This window comes from Carassius gibelio, chromosome B13 (genome assembly GCF_023724105.1).
Source record: "Carassius gibelio isolate Cgi1373 ecotype wild population from Czech Republic chromosome B13, carGib1.2-hapl.c, whole genome shotgun sequence".
In the NCBI taxonomy this organism is placed as follows: Eukaryota; Metazoa; Chordata; class Actinopteri; order Cypriniformes; family Cyprinidae; genus Carassius; species Carassius gibelio.
In genome coordinates, this window is record NC_068408.1 from 19,777,177 (window position 1) to 19,799,000 (window position 21,824).

General features: G+C 36.7%; 2 protein-coding genes across 3 annotated transcripts in view; one reads left to right on the plus strand and one right to left on the minus strand.

The window, feature by feature from the left end:
* Positions 1-4,716: 4,716 nt before the first annotated feature.
* Positions 4,717-12,367, plus strand: LOC127970226 (S-adenosylmethionine synthase). 2 transcript variants are annotated; one of them, XM_052572603.1, is made up of 10 exons: positions 4,720-5,061; positions 6,310-6,387; positions 6,655-6,777; positions 6,884-6,996; positions 7,083-7,226; positions 7,630-7,848; positions 8,432-8,614; positions 8,746-8,879; positions 10,373-12,098; positions 12,129-12,367. In XM_052572603.1, the coding sequence occupies exons 1-9, from the start codon at positions 4,986-4,988 to the stop codon at positions 10,473-10,475; spliced, it is 1,173 nt and encodes a 390-aa protein (XP_052428563.1). In that variant the 5' UTR covers positions 4,720-4,985; the 3' UTR covers positions 10,476-12,098; positions 12,129-12,367. The 2 variants fall into 2 exon arrangements, with proteins under 2 accessions (XP_052428564.1, XP_052428563.1); XM_052572604.1 differs by lacking the exons at positions 10,373-12,098; positions 12,129-12,367 and having other exon boundaries at positions 4,717-5,061; positions 8,746-8,883.
* A 252-nt stretch (positions 12,368-12,619) lies between these two features.
* LOC127970227 (transmembrane protein 150A) overlaps positions 12,620-21,824 on the minus strand; it is a 29,770-nt gene continuing 20,565 nt past the window's right edge. The window contains exons 7-8 of the mRNA XM_052572605.1: positions 16,515-16,692; positions 12,620-15,102 (exon numbers count right to left, since the gene is read on the minus strand). Coding sequence (XP_052428565.1) covers positions 14,858-15,102; positions 16,515-16,692 — 423 coding nt within the window. The 3' untranslated portion in view covers positions 12,620-14,857. The remainder of the gene's footprint in view (positions 15,103-16,514; positions 16,693-21,824) is intronic.

Consider the following 21,824-nt stretch of genomic DNA (forward strand, 5'->3'; position numbering starts at 1 on the left):
ATGGCTGAAAAAGGTGAATGATGTAGCAGCAAAAGTGTGGGACTACTTCTGCAAATACTTTAACTTTAACTTTAGTATTATAATTTATTTACAGTACACACACAGACTGTTAAAATCAGCTTCAACTGGAAGAAAGTAAAAGTGTTAAATGTTTAAAATCAGACTGTTTTTTGATCGTTAAAAAATATATACTTTTGATGTGCAATTGTTTAGTGATTGAGACCGTAATCTAAGGCTTTTTTTTTACATAAATCCCTTCTGGAAAATGGTTTATACAGCCCACATACATAGAACAGGCAGATATTTTGCCATTGAATGTTATGTAAGTGCAGCTTATAGGAAATGGGTCTAATATCCAGTTTATTTTCAAAATCAAAATATCGGCTTATAAATCGGCTCTTTTCGAGTTAATATCGGCATCGGCCCCCAAAAATCCATATCGGTCGGGCTCTAGTTTGTATACATTACATTTGTGTACATGTATAGAGGTTTTCACGCTAAACTTAGCCATAAAGTTATATATTGTTAAAAGTGAGTCACGCCTTTCTGTAAATTTGTAAGTTTGTCCTTCATGAGTTCCAGAGCTATTTCCACTACATTAGCACAGTCCCAGGTGTGTTTCTTACATGTGTCAGGAACTTGATTATGTAAGATGATACAGTTAGGTTAGTGAATCTGGGCCAGCTCTATTTTGCTGGTAATAGTTATTTTTAGGGGAGAGGGAAAGAGGGCAGTTGCTGCTGTAGGCTGGAATATGCTGAAATGAAAGTTGTCCCAACATCCCACCCTCTTCTGCAGCTGTTGCATTCCAGCCGACCGCCGAGCCAACGTGGGAAACCTCCTTCACTTGTTATAGTAGCAACTGCGGTTGCAGTATTTCTAGTTGATTATTACAGTAATGGCAATGAAGCAGTAACAGAGTGCTTGTGTTTTTGAATGAAAATAACTGTAAAATAATTAATCTGTGTTCCAATGCTTCATGCACAGTGACTTGATTAAGTTTGAAGGCTCTAAAGCACCAATGAGATGGCAGTGGTTGTCGGGGTGGAGAATGCATGAGTTAGTTGATCTATTGTGTTATGCATAATGAAAGGTCATAAATAGATGGCGCCGTTTCAAATCCAAGAAGCAGTTTAGGTTTCACACCCAGAACCAGCTGTAAAGTTCACCTAGGTCCACCTCACTGGAGCACTTTCAAGAGTTTCTGGGTTGCAGGCCAATCAGCTGAAAGCATACATACCCCACCTCCTAAACATCCTTGTCTCAGTTAGCCATTGGCTGATGCATTTCACTCCTTCGTGCTTATCAAAAGAGTTTACCTTTAAAAAAAAAAATGGGGCAGGGCAGGGCAGGTGACAACTTGTGTTTATCACCGTACACCAACCAGCAGCACCCACGTACATTTTATACCAAGAGAGCGGTAACAAAATATAAACAGATGCTTGTCACCTCAACTAACCTCAACCTTTCAACCTGTGTATTTCTCCCATAATTACATCATTTTGATACAAAGACTAACAAACAGATTTAAAGCAAATGCATCTATCCAGTTTTTATATACAATATATTCTATCTCTCAACATATTATGTTATGCATTACACATTATGTTATTATTATGTAAAAGTATTAATTCTCTCTCTTGCATGCAGCAGAAGCAACAATATCTCCCGAGCAAACTGAAATGATGCACCTCATCCACACCAACTGGAATCATATTCTAAATAAAGGGATGATGATTAAATTACCATTTTCAATGAATGAACCTGGTTGAAAAGTATGAATAAAAAGAATAAAACACTCATAAATGCCCACAAAAATAACACCTGTAAGCAAAGCCACAAACAAGTCAGTAATTCTTTTGAACAAGCTACAGAGTTCAGAAACTGATGTTGCTGGAAAGCTGCACCAGTCGACAAAGCTCTGCGTAACAGGCCTATGTGGGTGAGTGATACAGAAGAAGCCAAATTTGAAGTTTGCCAAAAAGCCCATTAGCAAGCTCTTGTGGTCAGATAACCACAAAACAAGCTTTTCTTTAAAAAAATTAAAATAAAAATAAAATCCAAACAATGACCAGACTATAAAATATCCAAATTACAATATAATGATGACATTCCTTAGTAGAACGACTATATGTCTTGTTGAAATCAAGCAAGAATCTATGGAAATACCACTGGAGAATGTCCCACAGTCTTTTGAAACTATAGCGTGGGAGAAAGTTAATCTTTTAGCTGGACAATGATCTCGAACACAAGGACAACTGAACACTCGGGTGACACATGAAAAAAGGTGAATGTCCTACAGCTGACCCCATCACTGTCCAGTTGAGAAATTGTGGCGTTTAAAAAAAAAAAACTGACTTAGGCCATCCCAGTAAACTCTGTTCGGACGAATGGGTCAAAGTCATATCTAGAAAGCCTGTCACATCCTTATGCCAAAAGATATAGCTGTTGTCACAAATTAGTATCATTTAGGGATTAATTAATTTTGAGTTTCAGTACCTAATATATTATTGTACATGAATTTTAGGCTCAATGAGAGAACTAGAATACTGAATATCATATATACACAATAAACATTTGGTAACTATTTTGTTTACAGACCAATTCTCACTATTAACTAGTTGCATATTACTAGCATATCAGCTGTTTATTACTACTTATAAAGCACATATTCTGCATGACCATTTTTTAGTTCCCTTAACCCCACTCCTAAATTACTACCTATACTAACTTTGCAACAATATCAGAGTTTATTGTGGCGAAAGTTGTTGTTAATAGTGAGAACCGATCCCCAGACTAAAGTGTGACCAAACATTTAATATACAATTACAATTAAACACTATTTAGGCTCATTTAAGTAAGGAAAGCATAAGTCTTTAATTTCTGAGTCAAACCAAATTCATTTGAAGATGAAACTATAACTCCAACAAGAACAGATCTTGGAGTCAGGATAATGGATAGGTCTATATTTCTAGGAAATTTTATGGACATGAATAGTTCTGTCATGTGTGTATTCAAGAGTGGATCAATCATACACACAATACACAGGATTTGCATTTGTTCCCTACTTGCATTTGTTCTCTCATCTTGTTTGGTTGAGTTTGTTTCTGACCAGATTGTTGGGCCATCTCTGAACAGCTACCACATATCTACTCATAGCTAAAGGATCATAGTCCAAAATATAAGGTCTCATGTGCTCACCTGTTTGTCAGCGTGTAGTTTACATGAAAAAAAAAAAGAATCAATGCTCATTTTCAGTCTTTTTTATGTTTAGTTAATTAATTTATATTGTAATGATTATTGAAATAATTGTCTTCAGTTGTTCAGTGGAAAAATGTCAGAGGACCTAATTATGTTTTTGTTGTTATTGTTTTTTCAGAGTTAATCTTTTATGCTACATATTGAGTTCAACAAGAAACTGACCTTTGTCTTGCCATCTCACTTCATTGACTCATTTGTTCATTGCCATGAGAAAAAAAAAATTGTTCATTTAACACCAACTGAAAAATTATAATATTATAATGCTTAAGTTAAACACATCTGTTCACAGATACGCATCTATACATTTATTCAGCATCTGTGCCGTCCACCATCACAGGTCAGCCAGTTCAGTAGTTATTTAGGTCATTCACATAGGTTCCTATAGATTTTGTTTGTCTTTCTGCTCAAGCATAAAGGTTGAAGGTTTAATCCCATGCGTGGTCACCTAAAGAACTGGAGAGTAACTAAGATCACAATCCTGCCCACAATTCTCAAAATCATGTATTAAAGCTCTTGAAATATTTTAAGATTTTAAGAGAAATGTAGTGGTGGGCAAATCAATCAAATAAATGAAATTATAGAATGAAGCAGCAAAATAAAATGTATACAAATAAATTCTGTACACTGTAACAATTATTACATTAATTTTGCAAAGTTTTGATCCACTAGGTCTTCCTTATTTGACTTTTTAACATTTGGTAAAATCCTGGCTTGACCAATATTGCAGTTTTGAAGCTTTGAAAATGAACTTTTAATTGAGAATGTGGAAATCTTCAATCTACAATTGACTGCAGAATGCAGACAAAAAAAAAAAATTATAATAAGCAGACTCAAGACAGTTAAAAATTTAACAAAGATCACAACGGCATGTCTTGGAACAGACCCCGATTGTTATATATAAAACCATTATGTTTTTAAAGGGTTTTGCAATGCATTTATTACACATCCACAAAGAATAAATTTTAGCCAAGCACACACTTTTTCAAACGAGAGGAGTGCTGTATTATCCAATCACATCTGCAGTTAACTTCACCACGCCACACTTTAGATTTGATATTACTGGACATAACTTTTCCACAAATTTATCATTAATCACCTTCAGGTCTGTTTGTAAGCACTCCTGCCCTGATATATAGATATATATATATATATATATATATATATATATATATATATATATATATATATATATATATATATGTATGTATGTATGTGTGTGTGTGTGTGTGTGTGTGTGTGTATAGATGTTTTGAGGATGATTTCTAGCCCACAAGTGTCCACTGAGAGCAGCAGCCATCCCACCCCTAGGAAACCTTCCTATGACAGAGCTGAGCACAGAAGGGGTTAAAAGAGAGTTTCTGAAAGTTTGAATCTCCTCCCCCTAACCAACACCCCCTGGAATGGTCTGCCCCACTTGTTCACATGACACGTGTGTGTATGTGTGTATGTTTGTGAGTGAGAGAGTGAGTAAAGTTTAGTGTGTGTGTTTTCTTTCTGCCATATATAGGGGCAAACTTGCTTCGAGACGAGGTTGTGTGTTACATAGTCTGTGATCGATCTGCAAACCTCTCTTTCTTTCTATCATTCTTTCTTCTATACCCCCAGGACTATAAGGAGCTCTGCATACTTGGCCTGCTTTAGCCAAAGCTGGAGGAAAATTTCTGAGTACTTGATCGATTATTTTGTCCTGTTGATTTCGAAGATCTGTTCAGTTGCTGGCAAACATGGAAGGAATGAATGATGTTCATGATGACGGATCCTTCATGTTCACCTCAGAGTCTGTGGGAGAAGGGCATCCAGGTGATTTTTTTAATCTGAACTTATACATTTAAAGTTTGTAGTATGCACTAATACAGATTTGCATTCTGGACCGGGGTGCTTGCATGGAGAACAACCCTAAAAAAACATGTACTGGACTAATTCACCTGCCTCGACAAATCATTGGCGGATATAGAAGTGGTGAGCTGGTTTAGCAGCAGTTCGTACAGAAGTAAGCTGCTTAAGCAGCAGTTCAATGGGGTTCATTCACACTTTCAGTAGAAAAACTTCCACAGTACCATGTGCTTATCTGGTATTTAGCAGTGAAAATGTAGTAGACAAAAATAGTCAATTAGGGGTCATGACTTTTACATACAGTAGGTGTTAAATTACTGCATATCATTTGGAGGCTTTTCTCAGTTATATTTACTATGCAGTTTTGAACTTACTGATACAGTGAATGGTTTGATTATGACAGCGTCCCATGGCTATATAGTGAGTCAATTTTAGGTGCACCTGCTTGCCAACAGGTTTTGTTTCGGTAGTTCCTTCTATTTCATGTGGGAACTTGCCAGACCTCACATTTCTTATCAACCATATTGCGGTTCTCTCATGCCATGCTGCAAGGCCAAAGTGCTGTAGACATTTTCAAATGCTGCACTCCTGAAAAATGCTAAGTCAGTTTGACTGGCACAGTGCATTTCACAATACATATTTCAAAGCTTCTTTCAAACTTAATGACTCTTAATAAGTTTTAATGACTTTTAATCTAATCCGGTCTGGTTCCTCCTAGACAAGTTTTGCAACAGTGCAAACTAACCTGTCTGGTTCACATGAACAAAATGAGAGTCTTGCTAAACATCTCCCATCAGCACATATTTCAGCAGATCAATCAATAGGTGTGCATGTGCAAGATGCACAAAAAAAATCTATTCCATAATGCTCCAGACTGAAGCGATATCATAGATTCGACTTGTTTTTCTCATATTATCACCTGAGATGTTGTTTTGGACAGTGTATTTTCTGATGTAACTCACCTAAATGGTTGCCTAAGCTAGCAGCCCAAATATAGACTGAGTGAACGATTCTGAAAGGAGAGGACCACTGGTATTGTCCTCCAGCTGCTCAGCTGAGGTTTTGCTTTTTGTTGGGATTCCTGTGTCCTACAAACTTTCTACAAGAGAGGCATTAAACTGAAACTTTTTGGTGTTATAACACTAACCCCACACTTGAACCTTCATCTGAGCCTTTACATAACTTTGTTTCATAATGATGTGATTTCGTTAATAGATAAAATCTGTGACCAAATCAGTGATGCAGTTCTTGATGCACACTTGAAGCAGGACCCAGATGCCAAAGTGGCCTGTGGTGAGTGAACATTTTTAATCACAAACAAAATAAAGGCTTTCTGTTTAAACATGTCTGTCAATATATTGTTTGAAAGTTTATATTCCAACAGCTGGTCACTTATCATAACTCTCGTGCAGTTATAGAGTTACCATTTCTTGTACTCTTTCAGTTTCAAGGGCATTTAAATGGATAACATCTCCATTTCTAACCTAGCCATGGATTATAAAATGACAACTTTCCTTTGTCGGGGGTCATTGGACTGATTAAGGTTGTTTTAATCATCAGAAACTGTTTGTAAGACTGGCATGGTACTTCTCTGTGGTGAGATCACATCTCGGGCCAACGTTGACTACCAGAAGGTTGTGCGAGACACCATTAAACACATTGGTTACGACAACTCTGAAAAAGGTCAGGATCAATACAAATTAAGATTTTCAGTACACCGCTTAGTACTTCAAATCTTTACTAACTCATCCACCATACATGTCCACTCTTTGCTCTTCCATCTGTTTAGGATTTGACTATAAAACCTGCAATGTGCTGGTGGCTCTCGAGCAGCAGTCTCCTGATATAGCGCAGGGTGTCCACGTTGACAGACATGAGGAAGATATTGGAGCTGGAGACCAGGTCCGAACACAACGGATGTGCAGAAATGTGTTTGAGCACATCGTTTGAGACAAACATCCTCATATTGCATTTCCGCTGTGTCTTAGGGGCTCATGTTTGGTTACGCCACTGATGAGACGGAGGAGTGCATGCCACTCACTATTGTCCTCGCTCACAAACTCAATGCCAAAATGGCTGAGCTGCGGCGGGATGGCACCATCCCATGGCTCCGCCCAGACTCAAAAACTCAGGTCAGCAAAATAAGACTGAAAAACCTAAATATTATATGTAGAGTAAAAAAAAAAAGTGATTATTTTTGCATATATAAAATATAATTGAGTCTTCAGAGCCACAATGTGCAGGTTCAAAGCCCCCTGACTGACACTGACCATGCTATCTTATCAGCTGAGTGTTCATTGAACCAACACATTGGCCAATAGGTGGGCCTTGCGTTTCCCAGTGGAACAGAGGACACGGCTGTGCACCCGTCAATCTCAGGAGCATGCCAGCAACTCAAGCTGGGCAGCTCTCAGGAAGCTGAAACCTCTGGTCTATTTTAAAGTTCTGCCATTTTCAGATCATACAGCAGGAAACGTCCTTCGCATTCCCTATGTCAATTGAAATGATGACTTCAGATGTTTTCCACAACTTCAGGTCACTGTGCACTACAAGCAGGAGAACGGCGCTGTGATTCCTTTGCGTGTCCACACAGTGGTCATCTCCGTCCAACATGACGACTGCATTTCACTGGAGGAGCAGCAGCGCATTCTGAAGGAGAAGGTCATCAAAGCTGTGGTGCCAGCGAAATATCTCGACGATAAGACTGTCTACCATCTGCAGCCAAGTGGACGCTTTGTCATCGGAGGGCCTCAGGTGAGCACTTTCTATGGTTCAAACGGTTTTGTGAAACACTGTTGTATAAAGAATTTTAAAGGTTTCATTCTTTTTTTTTTTTAAAAATCTGTGATTACATTTCCACCCTTATGTTGTTTTAAACCTTTATGCAGTTTTTTTTTCTACAGAATGAAAGTTTTTGAAGAATCTTTGTGCAGCTTTATCAAAAAAAACAACAACAAGCATAGTAGAATTTGTGCACTACTATATTCCAAGTCTTCTTAAGCAATACAAAGAATACTATTCCTTGTGAGAGGAACACGCAAAAATTAAATAATTTTTCAGTGAAAATCTTCACCTACTGTACTGCATATCAAAGCTATCGCGCCAATTTCATTGACACCACAACACTGGTTCTCATGTTCATTGTAGCAGAACATAGTGAGCCATTTCCAATCTGCACTAACACAGACTAGACAAACTTCTATGAGGGGAAAAGCTGTTTCATAATTCTTCACAAAATTCTCCCTTTGTTTTTTTTTCACAGAAAAACATAACTAGTTAGGAATTACATCAGGATGTAGAACTTTTTTTTAAACCTTATAAAATCTTTGCTTTTCAGGGAGATGCTGGTGTCACAGGTAGGAAGATTATTGTGGACACATATGGTGGATGGGGGGCTCATGGTGGTGGAGCATTTTCTGGAAAGGACTACACCAAGGTGGACCGCTCTGCTGCCTATGCTGCACGCTGGGTGGCTAAGTCTCTGGTCAAGGCCAAACTGTGCAGAAGAGTGTTGGTTCAGGTAAGACAAAAGTGTTGACATCTAGGCAAAAAAACTGATCCACATTATTTACCAATTTGATCTGGATCCTTAATCTAATGGGGTCAGCTGGTGTCTGGAGCAGGTTCATGAATATTTAATGTGTTCTGTAGGTGTCTTATGCCATTGGAGTCGCCTATCCTCTCTCAATCTCCCTTTTCACTTACGACTCATCCGAAAAAACTGAGAAGGAGTTGCTACAGATTGTCAACAAGAACTTTGACCTCCGACCAGGTGTCATTGTTAGGTAAGCAATCAATAAGATAATACGTTCTTATTATGTTCTTCTACTTTAGGGAAGGAAAACAAAATGTTATGTTTTTCAGCCTTAAAACACAATGGTTGAGTTCAGTAATTTATGCAGGTGAGTTAAAATGGAGGGAGGGAAGCAATATTTATGTGGAATTTAGTACACTAAAATAAGGGGTAATTAAGGATTATTTTTAAATGCTATAACATTGTTTTTAAAAGTGCCATGTAATGTTATTAAATTAAAAATTTAATGTATGCATTTAGCAGATGCTTTTATCCAAAGCGACTTACAGTGCATGCAGGCTATCAATTTTTACTTATCATGTGCTCCCGGGGAATTGATCCACCAACCTTGCGCTTGGTAACGCAATGCTCTACTACTTGAGCTACATGAACACTATGTTATAGTGACCGTGATTTCACCAAGTACAACATGTTCCTGGATCAACATCCTTGTTGATCCTGGAACAACATTACAATCAACCAATCAGAACTGAGGGATAACTTTTCAGGAAATATATGTTTTAGGCTTACGATCAGGGTTAGGTGAAATAATGGAAAAATGAGGACACTATTGTAATACAATATTGTGAATTATTTTCACTTGAGCATGTAACTTAGTTCAAGTTCACATGTTTGCACTATTTTGGACAGATTCAAAGATATAATATTACAAATGTGTGTGTGTGTGCGCGCGCCTGGTATTCCCTTCCAAATATCCCCACAAGGAAAGTAATACCAGTAATTTTATATTATTTTATTATTATTATTGCTCCCAATGAGGAAAATAGCTTATAAACCATACTATATAGTATAGTATAGTATATAATTTTTATATATTTGTCTATATATATATATATATATATATATATATATATAGACAAATATATATAAAAATTATACTACACCCATTGGTATAAAAACTATAAAAACTATTACACCCATTGGAATTCCCCTTAAAACATGAACTTTTTCTTCTTAAAAATATGTGCATGAAACAAAAAACTCAAAAATACACTGATTACAATCCTGGTCAATCTCATAGTAGGCTAATATGTAAACATGACATTTCCAGATATTTCCTCCAGGGGGAGTATCGCAACCACCAATAACGCCTAAAAAGGAGCCTTAGGTCTCTGCAGAGCAAAAGTGGCCATTTATCACCATGTGGGTGGTTTCAAACTGCTGGGTGTTTCTGAATCATGCAATCTAAATGATCCCCCTTACCCAACCCCACCCCTCAACCTAACGTCACTATTACATCAACCAATCAGGTATCATGGTGTAAAAACACCTTGATCTTGTAGCTCCCATTACTTTCCTGCAGAGACCTATACTTGCTAAAAAGTGGTTCTATAATGCATTAAGCGTCTTTCAAAAAGTAACGATGCACTTAATTTTTTTTAATTAATTACAGTTTTGGTGTAAGTAGGATTGAAGCAATGGCTGTTTGGTGAAAATCTAACAAGCTCAATTTCTACTTGACAGGGACCTGAACCTGAAGAGACCGATCTACCAGAGCACCGCGTGCTACGGTCACTTTGGCCGATCCGAGTTCCCCTGGGAGATGGCCAAGAATCTCAAGGTTTAAACCGAGAGGCGCGCGAGTCTTACCTTCAGTCATTCAGGCGTTCCTCTCTCAGCTGATCTTAGTTCTCTTCCCGCATATGCTACATTTCAGATTAGACGAATATATATATATACTGTAGGCTAAATGTCAAGATTGATCAATTAAATCCGGTCTTTTATTTAGAAGCCTGTCGTGAAAGGATACCGTGACACTCATGACAATCTATCATTCCTTCCGTGTTGCCAACTGATTTTCAGGGGGAGTTGCTAAAGGTAGATCGATTTGTAGCTAAAAGTTGTAAAATGACGTTGTGACGTCATTGCACGATGATGTCACTGCATAACCACGACACAAAACACACAACGACATTATTCAAATCTCAACAAAAAATGTTATTTGTTCATAGAAGTATCATAAACATAAAGTATTGTAATTTTTAAAAGTCACAAGTAATATCTTTATGATCAGATTTTTTTTTTACAACATAAAATTATTGAACAGTTAGCCTACACATTTTATGTATTTTCTAATTAGTAAAATTAGTAAAATTGCACATTCTGAGCAAATTTTCTTACAGTGTACCTAACTGGACAACAGTTATATATACAAGCTAATGACATGCTGTAGAAGCAAATGATAAATGTGCATTTATTATTGACCAATTGGAACTAGCAACTTAATGCACAGTTGATGTTTGTACTGTTAGGCATCTCTCTCCAGCTCTCTCCAGGCTGATGTGCTGCTTGACTGGCTGGCTGTTCAATGGTTTCATGTTTTTATGTCATTTAGATGAAAATATGTGCCTTTTTTTATCAGAGTCACTTTACAAAAGTTGCTAAAAGTTGCCAAAAACGTTTTTTTTTAAATAGCAAATTTTGTTGCTGGGTTGTCTGAAAAGTTACTAAATCTCTACCAACAAAATTACTAAATTGGCAACACTGCATTCCTTAAAGCTAAAGTGCGTTCTAGCCTATATACCAGCTTAGAATAGGGAGAAAACCTTAAGTAATCAGCTCATAGTTTGATTACCTTAAAAAGTGTAAGTACTGTGAGTCTGTGGTGCTATCAAAACATTACTCTGTCAGCAGCAACACTGGCGAGAGTTTTGGGCGGGAATATCTGTTTTTCTGATCAATGGAAGAGAGCTTGGGAAAACTGCAGTGCAATTCTGTTTGGTGCCACTAGTGCCTCACAAAAACACATTTCATCTTACTTAAAATTATTTAAATCATAATTATTCAGTTTTTACTACACTGTAATTTCTGTTAATTTTTTATGAGCCAAATTAACTATTTAGTCAGTTTCTCATTGTGGCTGTTACAGCAGTGTGTTTTGCGAAGAGTTTTAAGCATATTGTGGACCATTTGGGAGCTTTAGGTTTTATAAGTTATACAATCTGAGAAACATATTCCTTGCATCATATATTTACAGTCTTAAAAGGGTCTAATTTGTGTGCCTCTTTCTTGCATCATAAGAACATTATCTTATTATGCTTCATTTTTTGACTGCATTATCTCAATAATGTTTGATAATAGCAGAGGGATACTATGAGAATATTGTTGTTTACGTGTACAGATCCTGTGCTGGTCTTACATTAATTGTCACCCCTGGAGAGTGAGCATATGTGTGTGTGTGTGTGTGTGTGTGTGTGTGTGTGTGTGTGTGTGTGTGTAGCCTACTTCAGTCATGAACAAAGCCAGATTATGTTGCACACTTGAAATGTGTGTGAAAGCCACTCATTTATTTTCTTTAGACTTCTGGGAGTTCAACAGAGGCATTAACCCTTACAAACACTGTAAACCAACTTCTTACTGTTTTCTTTCAGATTTTCGACTTTTGTCTTTAAGATTGAATTAAGAATTTGACATGTAAATAATTGTGAATAATTAAAGTTGAAGAAAATTCTTCATATATGTATGGTGTCAGTATGGATGTCTTTAAACAATGAATGACTCGCTTGTGAGTTAATATGCCATCCAATCATTCCATTATGTTGCATTATGTGCAAATAATATGTCTACTACACAGTTTTGCAATAGGTCAGCAAAAGCTGAAGCGAAACACTTGATAAGTCAAACAAACTCGAAGGCCATGGTGACTACTAACAGGAATTGTGTGACACAGTCTACATGACTTTAGCAAAGTTCATTCACAGAAAAGGTTAATGAGTGTAATGTCTGATTCTGCTTTATTTCCATACATTTTAAGGTAAAATTACAGCACAATCAAACACATCCTGCCATTAAAACTCCAAAACATTTCTCCAATCTCTGGTTGAAACAAAGGCACGTTATTTTTGCTATCTGGTATGTCATTAAATGCTGATGTGTGGCAGAGTCTTGTTGAATGATGACAGCAGGTTTGCAGCAGTATAGCTATTGACTGTCAGAGTCCAAGATTAAGCAAACAAATAGATAATGCATGAAGGAACACAGGTCTAGGCAAAAGGTAATGCAGAAAAAAATGACTTTTAACTGTTTTTTAAAGGACTAGTCAAAAATGAAATTTTCACCCTCATTGACATCTTTATTTATTTGTCTCTGTGGAACACAAAATCTGAATTTTTGCAAACTTTGGAAGATGCTGGTTGTTTGGAACAACTGAACAATTGAAATACACAAAATGAGCTACTTTTATGGTGGTCATTGGTGTGAATTGTCCAGTGAGGAACAGAGCTGCACAACAATTCTTCAAATATCTTCTTTTTACTTCCACGGGAAACGTAACAGCATTTGAATTTGAAACCAAATGAAAGTGGCTATATAGTGATTTTTTTATTTTTGGACTAACGATTTCTTTAAACAATATCAGAAATATATCCGAGACAATGGTTTAAACCACAAAGCAAATCAAATTATGAGGTTAACAGTATTACAAGATGCAACTGAAGCAAAATAAAGCTCTCTATGAAGGAACTATTCTACACAAGTAACGGAAATGGTCAAACTTTTACTTATATCTGGTGGATCGACGCAGTCTTCAATGCAGAGAGAAGATATGTGAAAGCAAAAGACAGGTCTGAAATTCCTGAGCGAAGTGAATTAGTAAACTGAAACGACATGAAATATGTTTTCAGGACGCAACGGGTAGGATCAATTATAAATATGGCTATTATCCAGACAAATTAAATGACAAAACTCCCTTGATAGTAATTGAGGAACAATATGATTTTTTTTTTTGTCACGCTGGTAATGTGAAAACATTTGACCGATGTAAACCAAATTGCATCTGTTTTTCAAAACAAAATCAATTCTGAACTTGCAGTCCTGCTGCAAGTAATTTTGTCTGCAAAAAAAAAAACAGCTCACAGAGACCTACTGTACATCTAAGAACACCTAAACTAGTCACCCTTTACATTAAAGGGCAGCTTCTGAGAAAACTCAGTCTTTCATTTCAAGACGCTTCCTTGTAACCAACTCCCATAAAACCCCAACACACACACACACACACACACACAACAACAATTCCTACAGCGTCAGAAAGAGGGAAAGCTATGAACACACTGACCTCAAGACAAACTCTCTTCTCAGTTACATTTGGTCACAATGCACAGCAATACTCATAGACTCTAACATGACATCTGGAATGGCACCAATTACTGGCGACTTAATGTGATAAGCTTATGCGCCTGTTTCACGAGAGGTTTTTGCTGATCTCGTTCAGCTTAGTTGTTTACAACCAGCATAATATTTGCTGCATATAAAAAAAAACACACAAAAAACATGCCTTATGTATTCAAGGCAGCTTGACTATGGACATACAGTACATTTCTATTAAATATCGCTATTTGGTTTTTGGTTTAAGGCACATTGTTAATGACAATCATCTGAAAAAATTTCAGACAGCATACAGTGATTAAGGCAAAATTAAAAACCTTGATCAATTAACAGACAGCAGAGATATGTGACAATAAAATGTTATTTAGCCATCTCCGCCTTTGAAAAAAACCTAAAGGCACAGAAAACATCAGCATTTTGGGATCCATTGTCTGGAATTGGCACAATAGCATCTGTTTCGAGGCACTATCTTAAAATGCTTGAGTGTTGATGGTTTCAAAAGGCTTCGGTTTAGTTTACTACACCATTGGTGTAGTGGTCCTCTGGTTTCACCAATGGACGCATGTAGTCTGTAGTTCTTTTATCCAAGTAATGCAGATACTTAAAAATCACAATGAGATCTAATTGAAACTCCAACACATCCAGGCAATGATCTTTGTTTTTCCCAGCATGGAAGCTGTGCGATTCAAAAGGTCCCTGGAGAGTGAAGAAGTCTCTCGAAAATGTGCAAAATCTGAGCTGGATTCTTTGGCAAAGGTATATGAGAGCCATGTCCAGTTTCTGTTACTTTCACTCTGCAGTTGTAGTGTTTTTTTCTAGTGTTGAGAGAGATACAGGACACTGAGGTTACAGTATGGACAGGCTCTCACACTGGTGCTGACTGGCCCCAGCAAGAGACTCCATTTTGTGGTCTCGGCTTACGGACTGTAGAGATTGCCCTCGGGCCAGCACCATCATTGTGTCACTAGATATCCCGGCGAATTCAAAAGCGAAGGTGCCGTAGAAAAGCATAATAATGACACAGAAGACCCACTCAAAAATAGCTGATGCATGTTGCAGAACAAAACTCTCCTGGACGAAAAACACCCCGCCTGAGGAAAGTTTCATTAAGGAATCATAGTGAACACTGTAAACTCATGCTCAGGCCCGTTTGCATTACAGGAAGAGCATGCATGAACTCAGTGACTGAGAAAGAAAAGCATTGCAATACTTGAAAGCTGAATACAACAGGATATTCGACCATTGTGGGAATATGTTATCTGAGTATATTGCAACACTAACCCTGACCAATGAAAAAAATAACAGCTACAGAATACAGCTGTCAGAATTAATAATTTTTTAAATGCTGTTAGTGCTTTTTTGACATCATAGAAAATGTTTTCGCTACAAAGTTCAGGCCACTCGACAAATTCGCTTATGTTATGTAAAGTGGGACAAAATTATTACATTATTTAACTATTTTATGCCACAGTTTCTGTGCATTTTAACGCATATTGATGAAGCCCCTCACATGACATGCAAGAAAAAAAATAGTAGGCTAAATTATGTGCATGATTTACTGTTTAATTCCCTCGATTTATAAATTGTGCACATGATTTACAAATCGAGAGAAAGAATTTGTAAATTGTGCACACAATTTAGCAAATCAAGGAAACAAATTAGTAAATCACAATTTATAAATCGAGGGAACGAAATAGTAATCGTGTGCACATTTTTGTACATCGAGGGAACTATTTATTTATTTTTTTCTTGCATATCATGTGTGGGGCTTTGTACATATTTAATGCACATAATGCGTATAAAATCTAAAATCAGTGTTTGATATTTTTGTCACACTTTAGTTTAAGGAACAGTTCACACTTAATTACTAACAGTACTACGACTTTTCCCTCAATAAACTCTTAATTTGCTGCTTATTAATAGTAAGATAGTTTAGGTATGGGTTCTAAAATGTTATAAAATACTAATAAATAACAATAAATAATACTATTAATACAATATTATTAATTACTAATACTATTAATACTACTAACAAACTAATAAATCTAAACTAATAAATTAGTAACTGTACTAATAAACAGCCAATAAGCTAGAAAAAGATAATCAACAACTAGTTAAGAGGGACAATTGGTCCTTAAAATAAAGTGTTATCGATATTTTAAAACTGAATTTACCTTTACATTTACCACTACACTTGTCATATTTAATATTTTTACATAAGTATTTACAAATGACATTAACACATACAAAAACAATTAATTGTTTTAATGTTGGTTTGAGAAATGGTGGGAGAGCAGGACAGAATTTTATATTGATTTGAAGAAAAAAAAGCTCAGACTTTATGCACGCTCTTGCATTCATATAATTATTGTTAATTATTGTGTCAATGTTAATCATGTAGTGAAAATCTGATGTTATGACAGCCCTAATCTAAACTGGTTCACAATCCTAATACAAATATACAATATAATAACATGAGAATGAGTGATAGTGTAAAGGATACTAAGCACCAGGGCCACAAAGGCCAGCAGGGTCATAAAGAGGCGCAAATGACCCAAATTATATTCTCCCTGAGTCTTCGCCAGGCGGTAGGTCAGCGCAGACTGCAGACACACAAACAGCATACTGGTGGGGAAGGCTACCCCTGCTCCAACATAGTGAAGAACCTTAGCGTTATCCACCTGTGAGGAACACAGTGACAGAAAACAGTGAGCACAGATTCACCAATCAAACTACAGACAGCATTAAAAACATCTCACATACTGAGGGTGTAGTTTAGCTGGTGTGGAGGGAATCCATGGTTACCATGAAGAAACATTTCCCTATATTCGAAGAGGAAAAACCACAACCAAACTTTCTGGAGTGCTTTTTCCTTTATAAAAATAGCCACATCTCTTGGATTTAAAAAAAAAATCAAAATTGACTTGAAACAATGAAAACTGGGTTAAAACTGTATACAGTAAGTCTAGGTGGATCTGGTCAGTTATAAATCAACAGTCCCGAAATTGTCATGGAACATACTGGGTTACACAAGAAAATTGCTGTTTATGCAGGATTTCCATTTCTATTGCTGCAAGCTATGCTGTGCTTGCTAACACATGACTGTGTGGTCTGAATGCTGAAGGCAGAGAAAGAGGAGTTCACAATGCCACATCACACATCAGCAGCAGAGGGCAGCAGAACACCCACAACTACAATGAGCCCCATTAACTCCACTAGAAACCACACAAAACAAGGTCTCTAATACCTGGAAAATGTCAGTTAAAATAAATCCATATCATGCTTTAAAGTCAATATCATGCAATAAAAAGTACTATAATATAAGGAATATGCAACACTTTAAAAAGAAGTCTCCTATGCTAAGTCTCCACCAAGACTTCATTTATTTAATCAAAATGATGGTAAACACAGTGAAATATTAGCGTAATTTAAAATAACCATTTTTATTGTAATACACTTTCAAATGTAATTTATTCCTGTGTTGCAAAGCTGAATTTTCAGCATCATTACACCAGTCTTCAATTTCACATGATCCTTCAGAAATCATGCTAACATGCTGATTGTGTGTGCAGTGTTGACAATGAAAATTTTGACAATTTAAAGGCTCTTAGCTAGTTATAAGTATTAATTTCTTCCAAAATTTCTTCTAGTATTGCATAGTTTAGCTGCATACAATATATGTCACTGTCCCTCAATCTATCCCTTTCAATAACTTCCCCTGTATTTATTTTACTTCTTTTTTTTTGACACACAAACAAAAGCCAAGTATCAAGTGTTGCAGGAGGAAATTAGGGAACCATAAATCAACTCCAGGCTTTGTCAGCGAACCACTGATTATCTCAGCAAATGATATCCTGTATGTTCCCCTAAGGCTAACACTTCCCCTTCACTTCAGTGTCTAAATATTGAGCTGCTGTTGCCGTTGCTTACTTGCACTGTCATTATGACAAGGACATGCTCTCAGCTCTGTAATGTGTAAGGTGTGTAATGTGCATCTCAGGTTGAAGGACAACAGTTAAAGCTCTCGAAAGCTTCCTAGTCTTGTGGGAAACAAGCACAAGGGATGAGACTGTGGTAATGTGACCTGTCATGGAAATACACTTGATGCATTAATCGTCCAGGAGAAAATGCTGACCACAAACTTTTGTTTGTAAAAAACAAATCCATCTTTCACCAATGTGTTGTAACTTTAAACTGTCGCCACAATGCAAATCCATAAACAATAATGCCCCCCCCCCCCATTCAGTTCATCCCTTGTTGTCCACTCACATCAAAAACCACCAGCATATGTGTCTACAGCTGTTTTAGAACAATATTTGATTGCAAACAGTACTTGATCAATTTTAGATAATTTTATGAACGGAGGACTAATGTATTACCCAGGAGCAACCGTTTGAAGTCATGTGGATCACTTGTGGATTATTGTGATGCTTTTATCAGCTGTTTGGACTCTCATTCTGATGGCACCCATTCACTGCAGATGCAATGCAACATTTCTCTAAATCTTTTCAGATGAAGAAACAAACAACATCTACCTCTTAGATGGCCTGAGAGTGAGCACATTTTCAACAAATTTGTATTTTGGGGTGAACTATTCCTTTAAGATAGAGCACTACATAGCATGTCCAAGTAAGAAATCCAGGCAAACACTTTGACATTAAACTAACCACAGTAACAGATATTTAAGAACAAGTTATTTTCTAAATTAGCAAGAGAGAGGAGAGGAGCTTTCACATGGACTTGCTTTAACATGTGGTTGAATACAAAAAACTTGTAGATCTGTTTCTCTGTCTCTCTTTTTGTGCAGACAGTTTTAAGTACAATAAAAACATCTTCAAGAGTTTGACAGCATTCAATAAGTAAGGCTGTCAAAACCAAATCGTCATCGAATTACATTATATCAGACTAATTAAATTCAAGTCAGGTCTTGCTGTTTTTCAGCTTTTCAAGCTTGTCTTTAAGACGCTGTGAAGTTAAAAGTAGTTAAACTTTGAACTTTTTGTTTTGCTGGGCTCTATCCAGCTGTTTTCGATACATGGACATGTCCTCTGTGAACAGCTCCACTCATTCTGTGCTGTCTGCTTTCAGTGAGTGTGGTTTGGCAAGGCATGTTGCCTGTAGTAGCAGTAAAAGTAGACTTCGCAAAAGCATAAAAGTGGTATTTTAAGCTTGGTTTGCTCTGACAGCACCAAAAAAGAGTCAATGGCCATGATTAACTGCATACATTTTTAAAAACTTTTTTGAGTTCAATTGAGTGGCCTAAAAATTTAGTTATGGGATTTGCAATAGGTATTTTATTTATCATGTCCATGTGTATATTTTCCTGTACTCTGGGAATGCAGAAAAAAAAGACCTTCACGAGCTGGCAGAAGGAATCTACAGTTTGCTTTGGCAGCCAGTAGCTGTCAGACCATCAGGACCAAGACCAAGTGAGAAACTCTGTGCACAGAAGACACAACTACACACACTTAAACAGCCAAGCACAGGAAGAGCCCCATGCTTCATTTATTCAGGATGATTCATCCAGTGCAATTCTGACGAAGGAACACGCGTTTGGCTGTAGTTAAATGTTTATAGCGGACCACACAAGCACGCACATAAGCATAAACATTCACACTCAAGTATAAAACATGCACACTTGCTCACAGTTTCTTTCCTCAGACAATCCATCTTTTGAACACTTGACAATAATTTTGGAACACACAACACTATTTATACAATTATATATTTATTTTTCTAACAAACATAGTTTATATTTTGAATTTGCACATACAGTAATATACCCGAACATACTAAATTGTCGATTGTAATACCTGTACATACTAATTGTCAGTTTGTATATTGTTATCCCTATTTATTTATTTGTTTTATTTTGAGTTTTTTGTCTTGCTACCGTCATTATGTTAAACTGTGGAAGCTTCTGTCACAAAAACAAATGCCTCGCACATGTAAACACTAGTGGTCGACCAATATGTGTTTTTTGACAGCGGACGCCGATATCTTGGAAAGCAGGGGAGCCGATAGCCGATATGAAGCCGATATGATTTTTTAAAATTATTATTAATATTTAAGAAATTTTAAATAATTTGACAATGGATTAAAAAGTAAATGTGTAAAAGAAACATGCTTATACTTTAGATGACTAAAGAAATAAATATTTAATATAAATATAATTAAAAAGAAAGTAAACACTGTAACAAACAGGTCACTCAGTATTCTGAGTTTGTGTGCACTGTGAATCATATTTTTCAAATAAAGCCAGGGTAACTAATAGGCCTAATATAAAAGCAATCATTATAGTACTTTCTGTATACATTAATTTTTTTGTTCAACCATTCTTTCTGATTATTAAACAGACTTCTATCTGTATTAGACAGAACTGTTAATGATGACGACGAACAAGACAGAGAGATAAATAAAAGTCAGAGGCAGTGTCAGAATAACACATCGGCCAAGCGGAAAAACTTATCAGCCAATGCCGATATTTGAAAAATGCCAAATGTCGGCCTATATATCGGCCTTGGCGATATATCGGTCGACCACCAGTAAACACACCTGCCAATGAAGCTATTCTGATTCAATTTTCTGATCAGTTCTTGCACCAGATTGTTCAGGTTTAAAGTTGCGATATAAGTAGTGAGTAATCCTTTCTTCCGCATTGTGTCCTACATCAGGTATACCAGGCAGCGCAACAAAATAAATTTTGTTTTAGTATCAGAATTCAACAAACGTTCAAAACAAATAAGGGGAAGTGAATCACAGACATGATATCTCATAAGAAATGTGAAACCTGCCAAAAAAAAAAAAAAAAAGATAATTTGCACAGTAAATTTCTCTAAGGTTATGTAAGTAAAACACTATTACATTTGGATGGGCCTAAAAGTACATCTGCAAAAAAAAAAAAAAAAAAAAAAACTAGTCTCATTTGAATAGAGCTTTAGCTTATTAGGAAATGCCAGGCAAGCTAAAACAGGTCTGCTGGAACTGAGGGGCCACACACCTGTACCTATCTGAATGGGATACACTCCAAAAAGTTTTGTTCTTGCAAGAATTGTTCTGTGGAACTGCACCACACCATTCTAAAACCAAAACTTGAATTCCAAGAACATCAGGACTATCAAGTTATATCAAATTTCGGATACTTCAACAGCACAGCCAGAGTTACATAACGTGACTTCTCTTTTTCCTGATGGTAATAATGAGAGTCTGCCTGCGCCCTTGTCATCCTACACCGCAGCGGTGGAATGCTCCAGAAGGGCAGGCAGGCCTGCTGAGGAGGTGCAGATGTGGCGTTCGGGCCACGTGCTCGTTCCCGCCTCTCCTGCCTGTCAGATCATGGTGGCTCTGTACTCCATACATACAGCACATGGTGCGTCGTGACTCATTCACCCACACTTCCAGTTAACTTCCCTCCATTTCAAAGAAAACAGGAAGGATGGTGTAATCTATCCAAAAGATATTTCGGGATTGAACGTTGGTGATGGGAATGGGATAACTAAGTCTAAATTTTCAGTTGTCTTAAATAAAGTAGTTAAAAACTAATTACTGAAAGGCTGGACTGTACTGTAATCAAGACAATTCAATCATCTGGAGTTAAAGTCATGAACACGATTCATTGGTGCACGTCTGCATGATATTCTAAAGAAAACCTGTTTGTAAAAATACGATACTCTCTAAAACAATTATTCTTTTTGGGCACAATCACCATGCCATCTTGGCTTTCAACATCTTCCCTCCAAGCCTCTGAATCCATTTGAACTTCTCAATCAATTCCCGATGGATAGAATCAAGACCCATACTACACATTTGTCTT

What these genes read in the sequence shown, in the direction of transcription:
- LOC127970226 (XM_052572603.1), top strand. Translation starts at nt 4,986, where the DNA reads ATGGAAGGAATGAATGATGTTCATGATGACGGATCCTTCATGTTCACC. An exon ending in AGATGCCAAAGTGGCCTGTG is followed by an intron (nt 6,388 to 6,654) that starts GTGAGTGAACAT and finishes TTTAATCATCAG; the next exon opens with AAACTGTTTGTAAGACTGGC. An exon ending in CGACCAGGTGTCATTGTTAG is followed by an intron (nt 8,880 to 10,372) that starts GTAAGCAATCAA and finishes TCTACTTGACAG; the next exon opens with GGACCTGAACCTGAAGAGAC.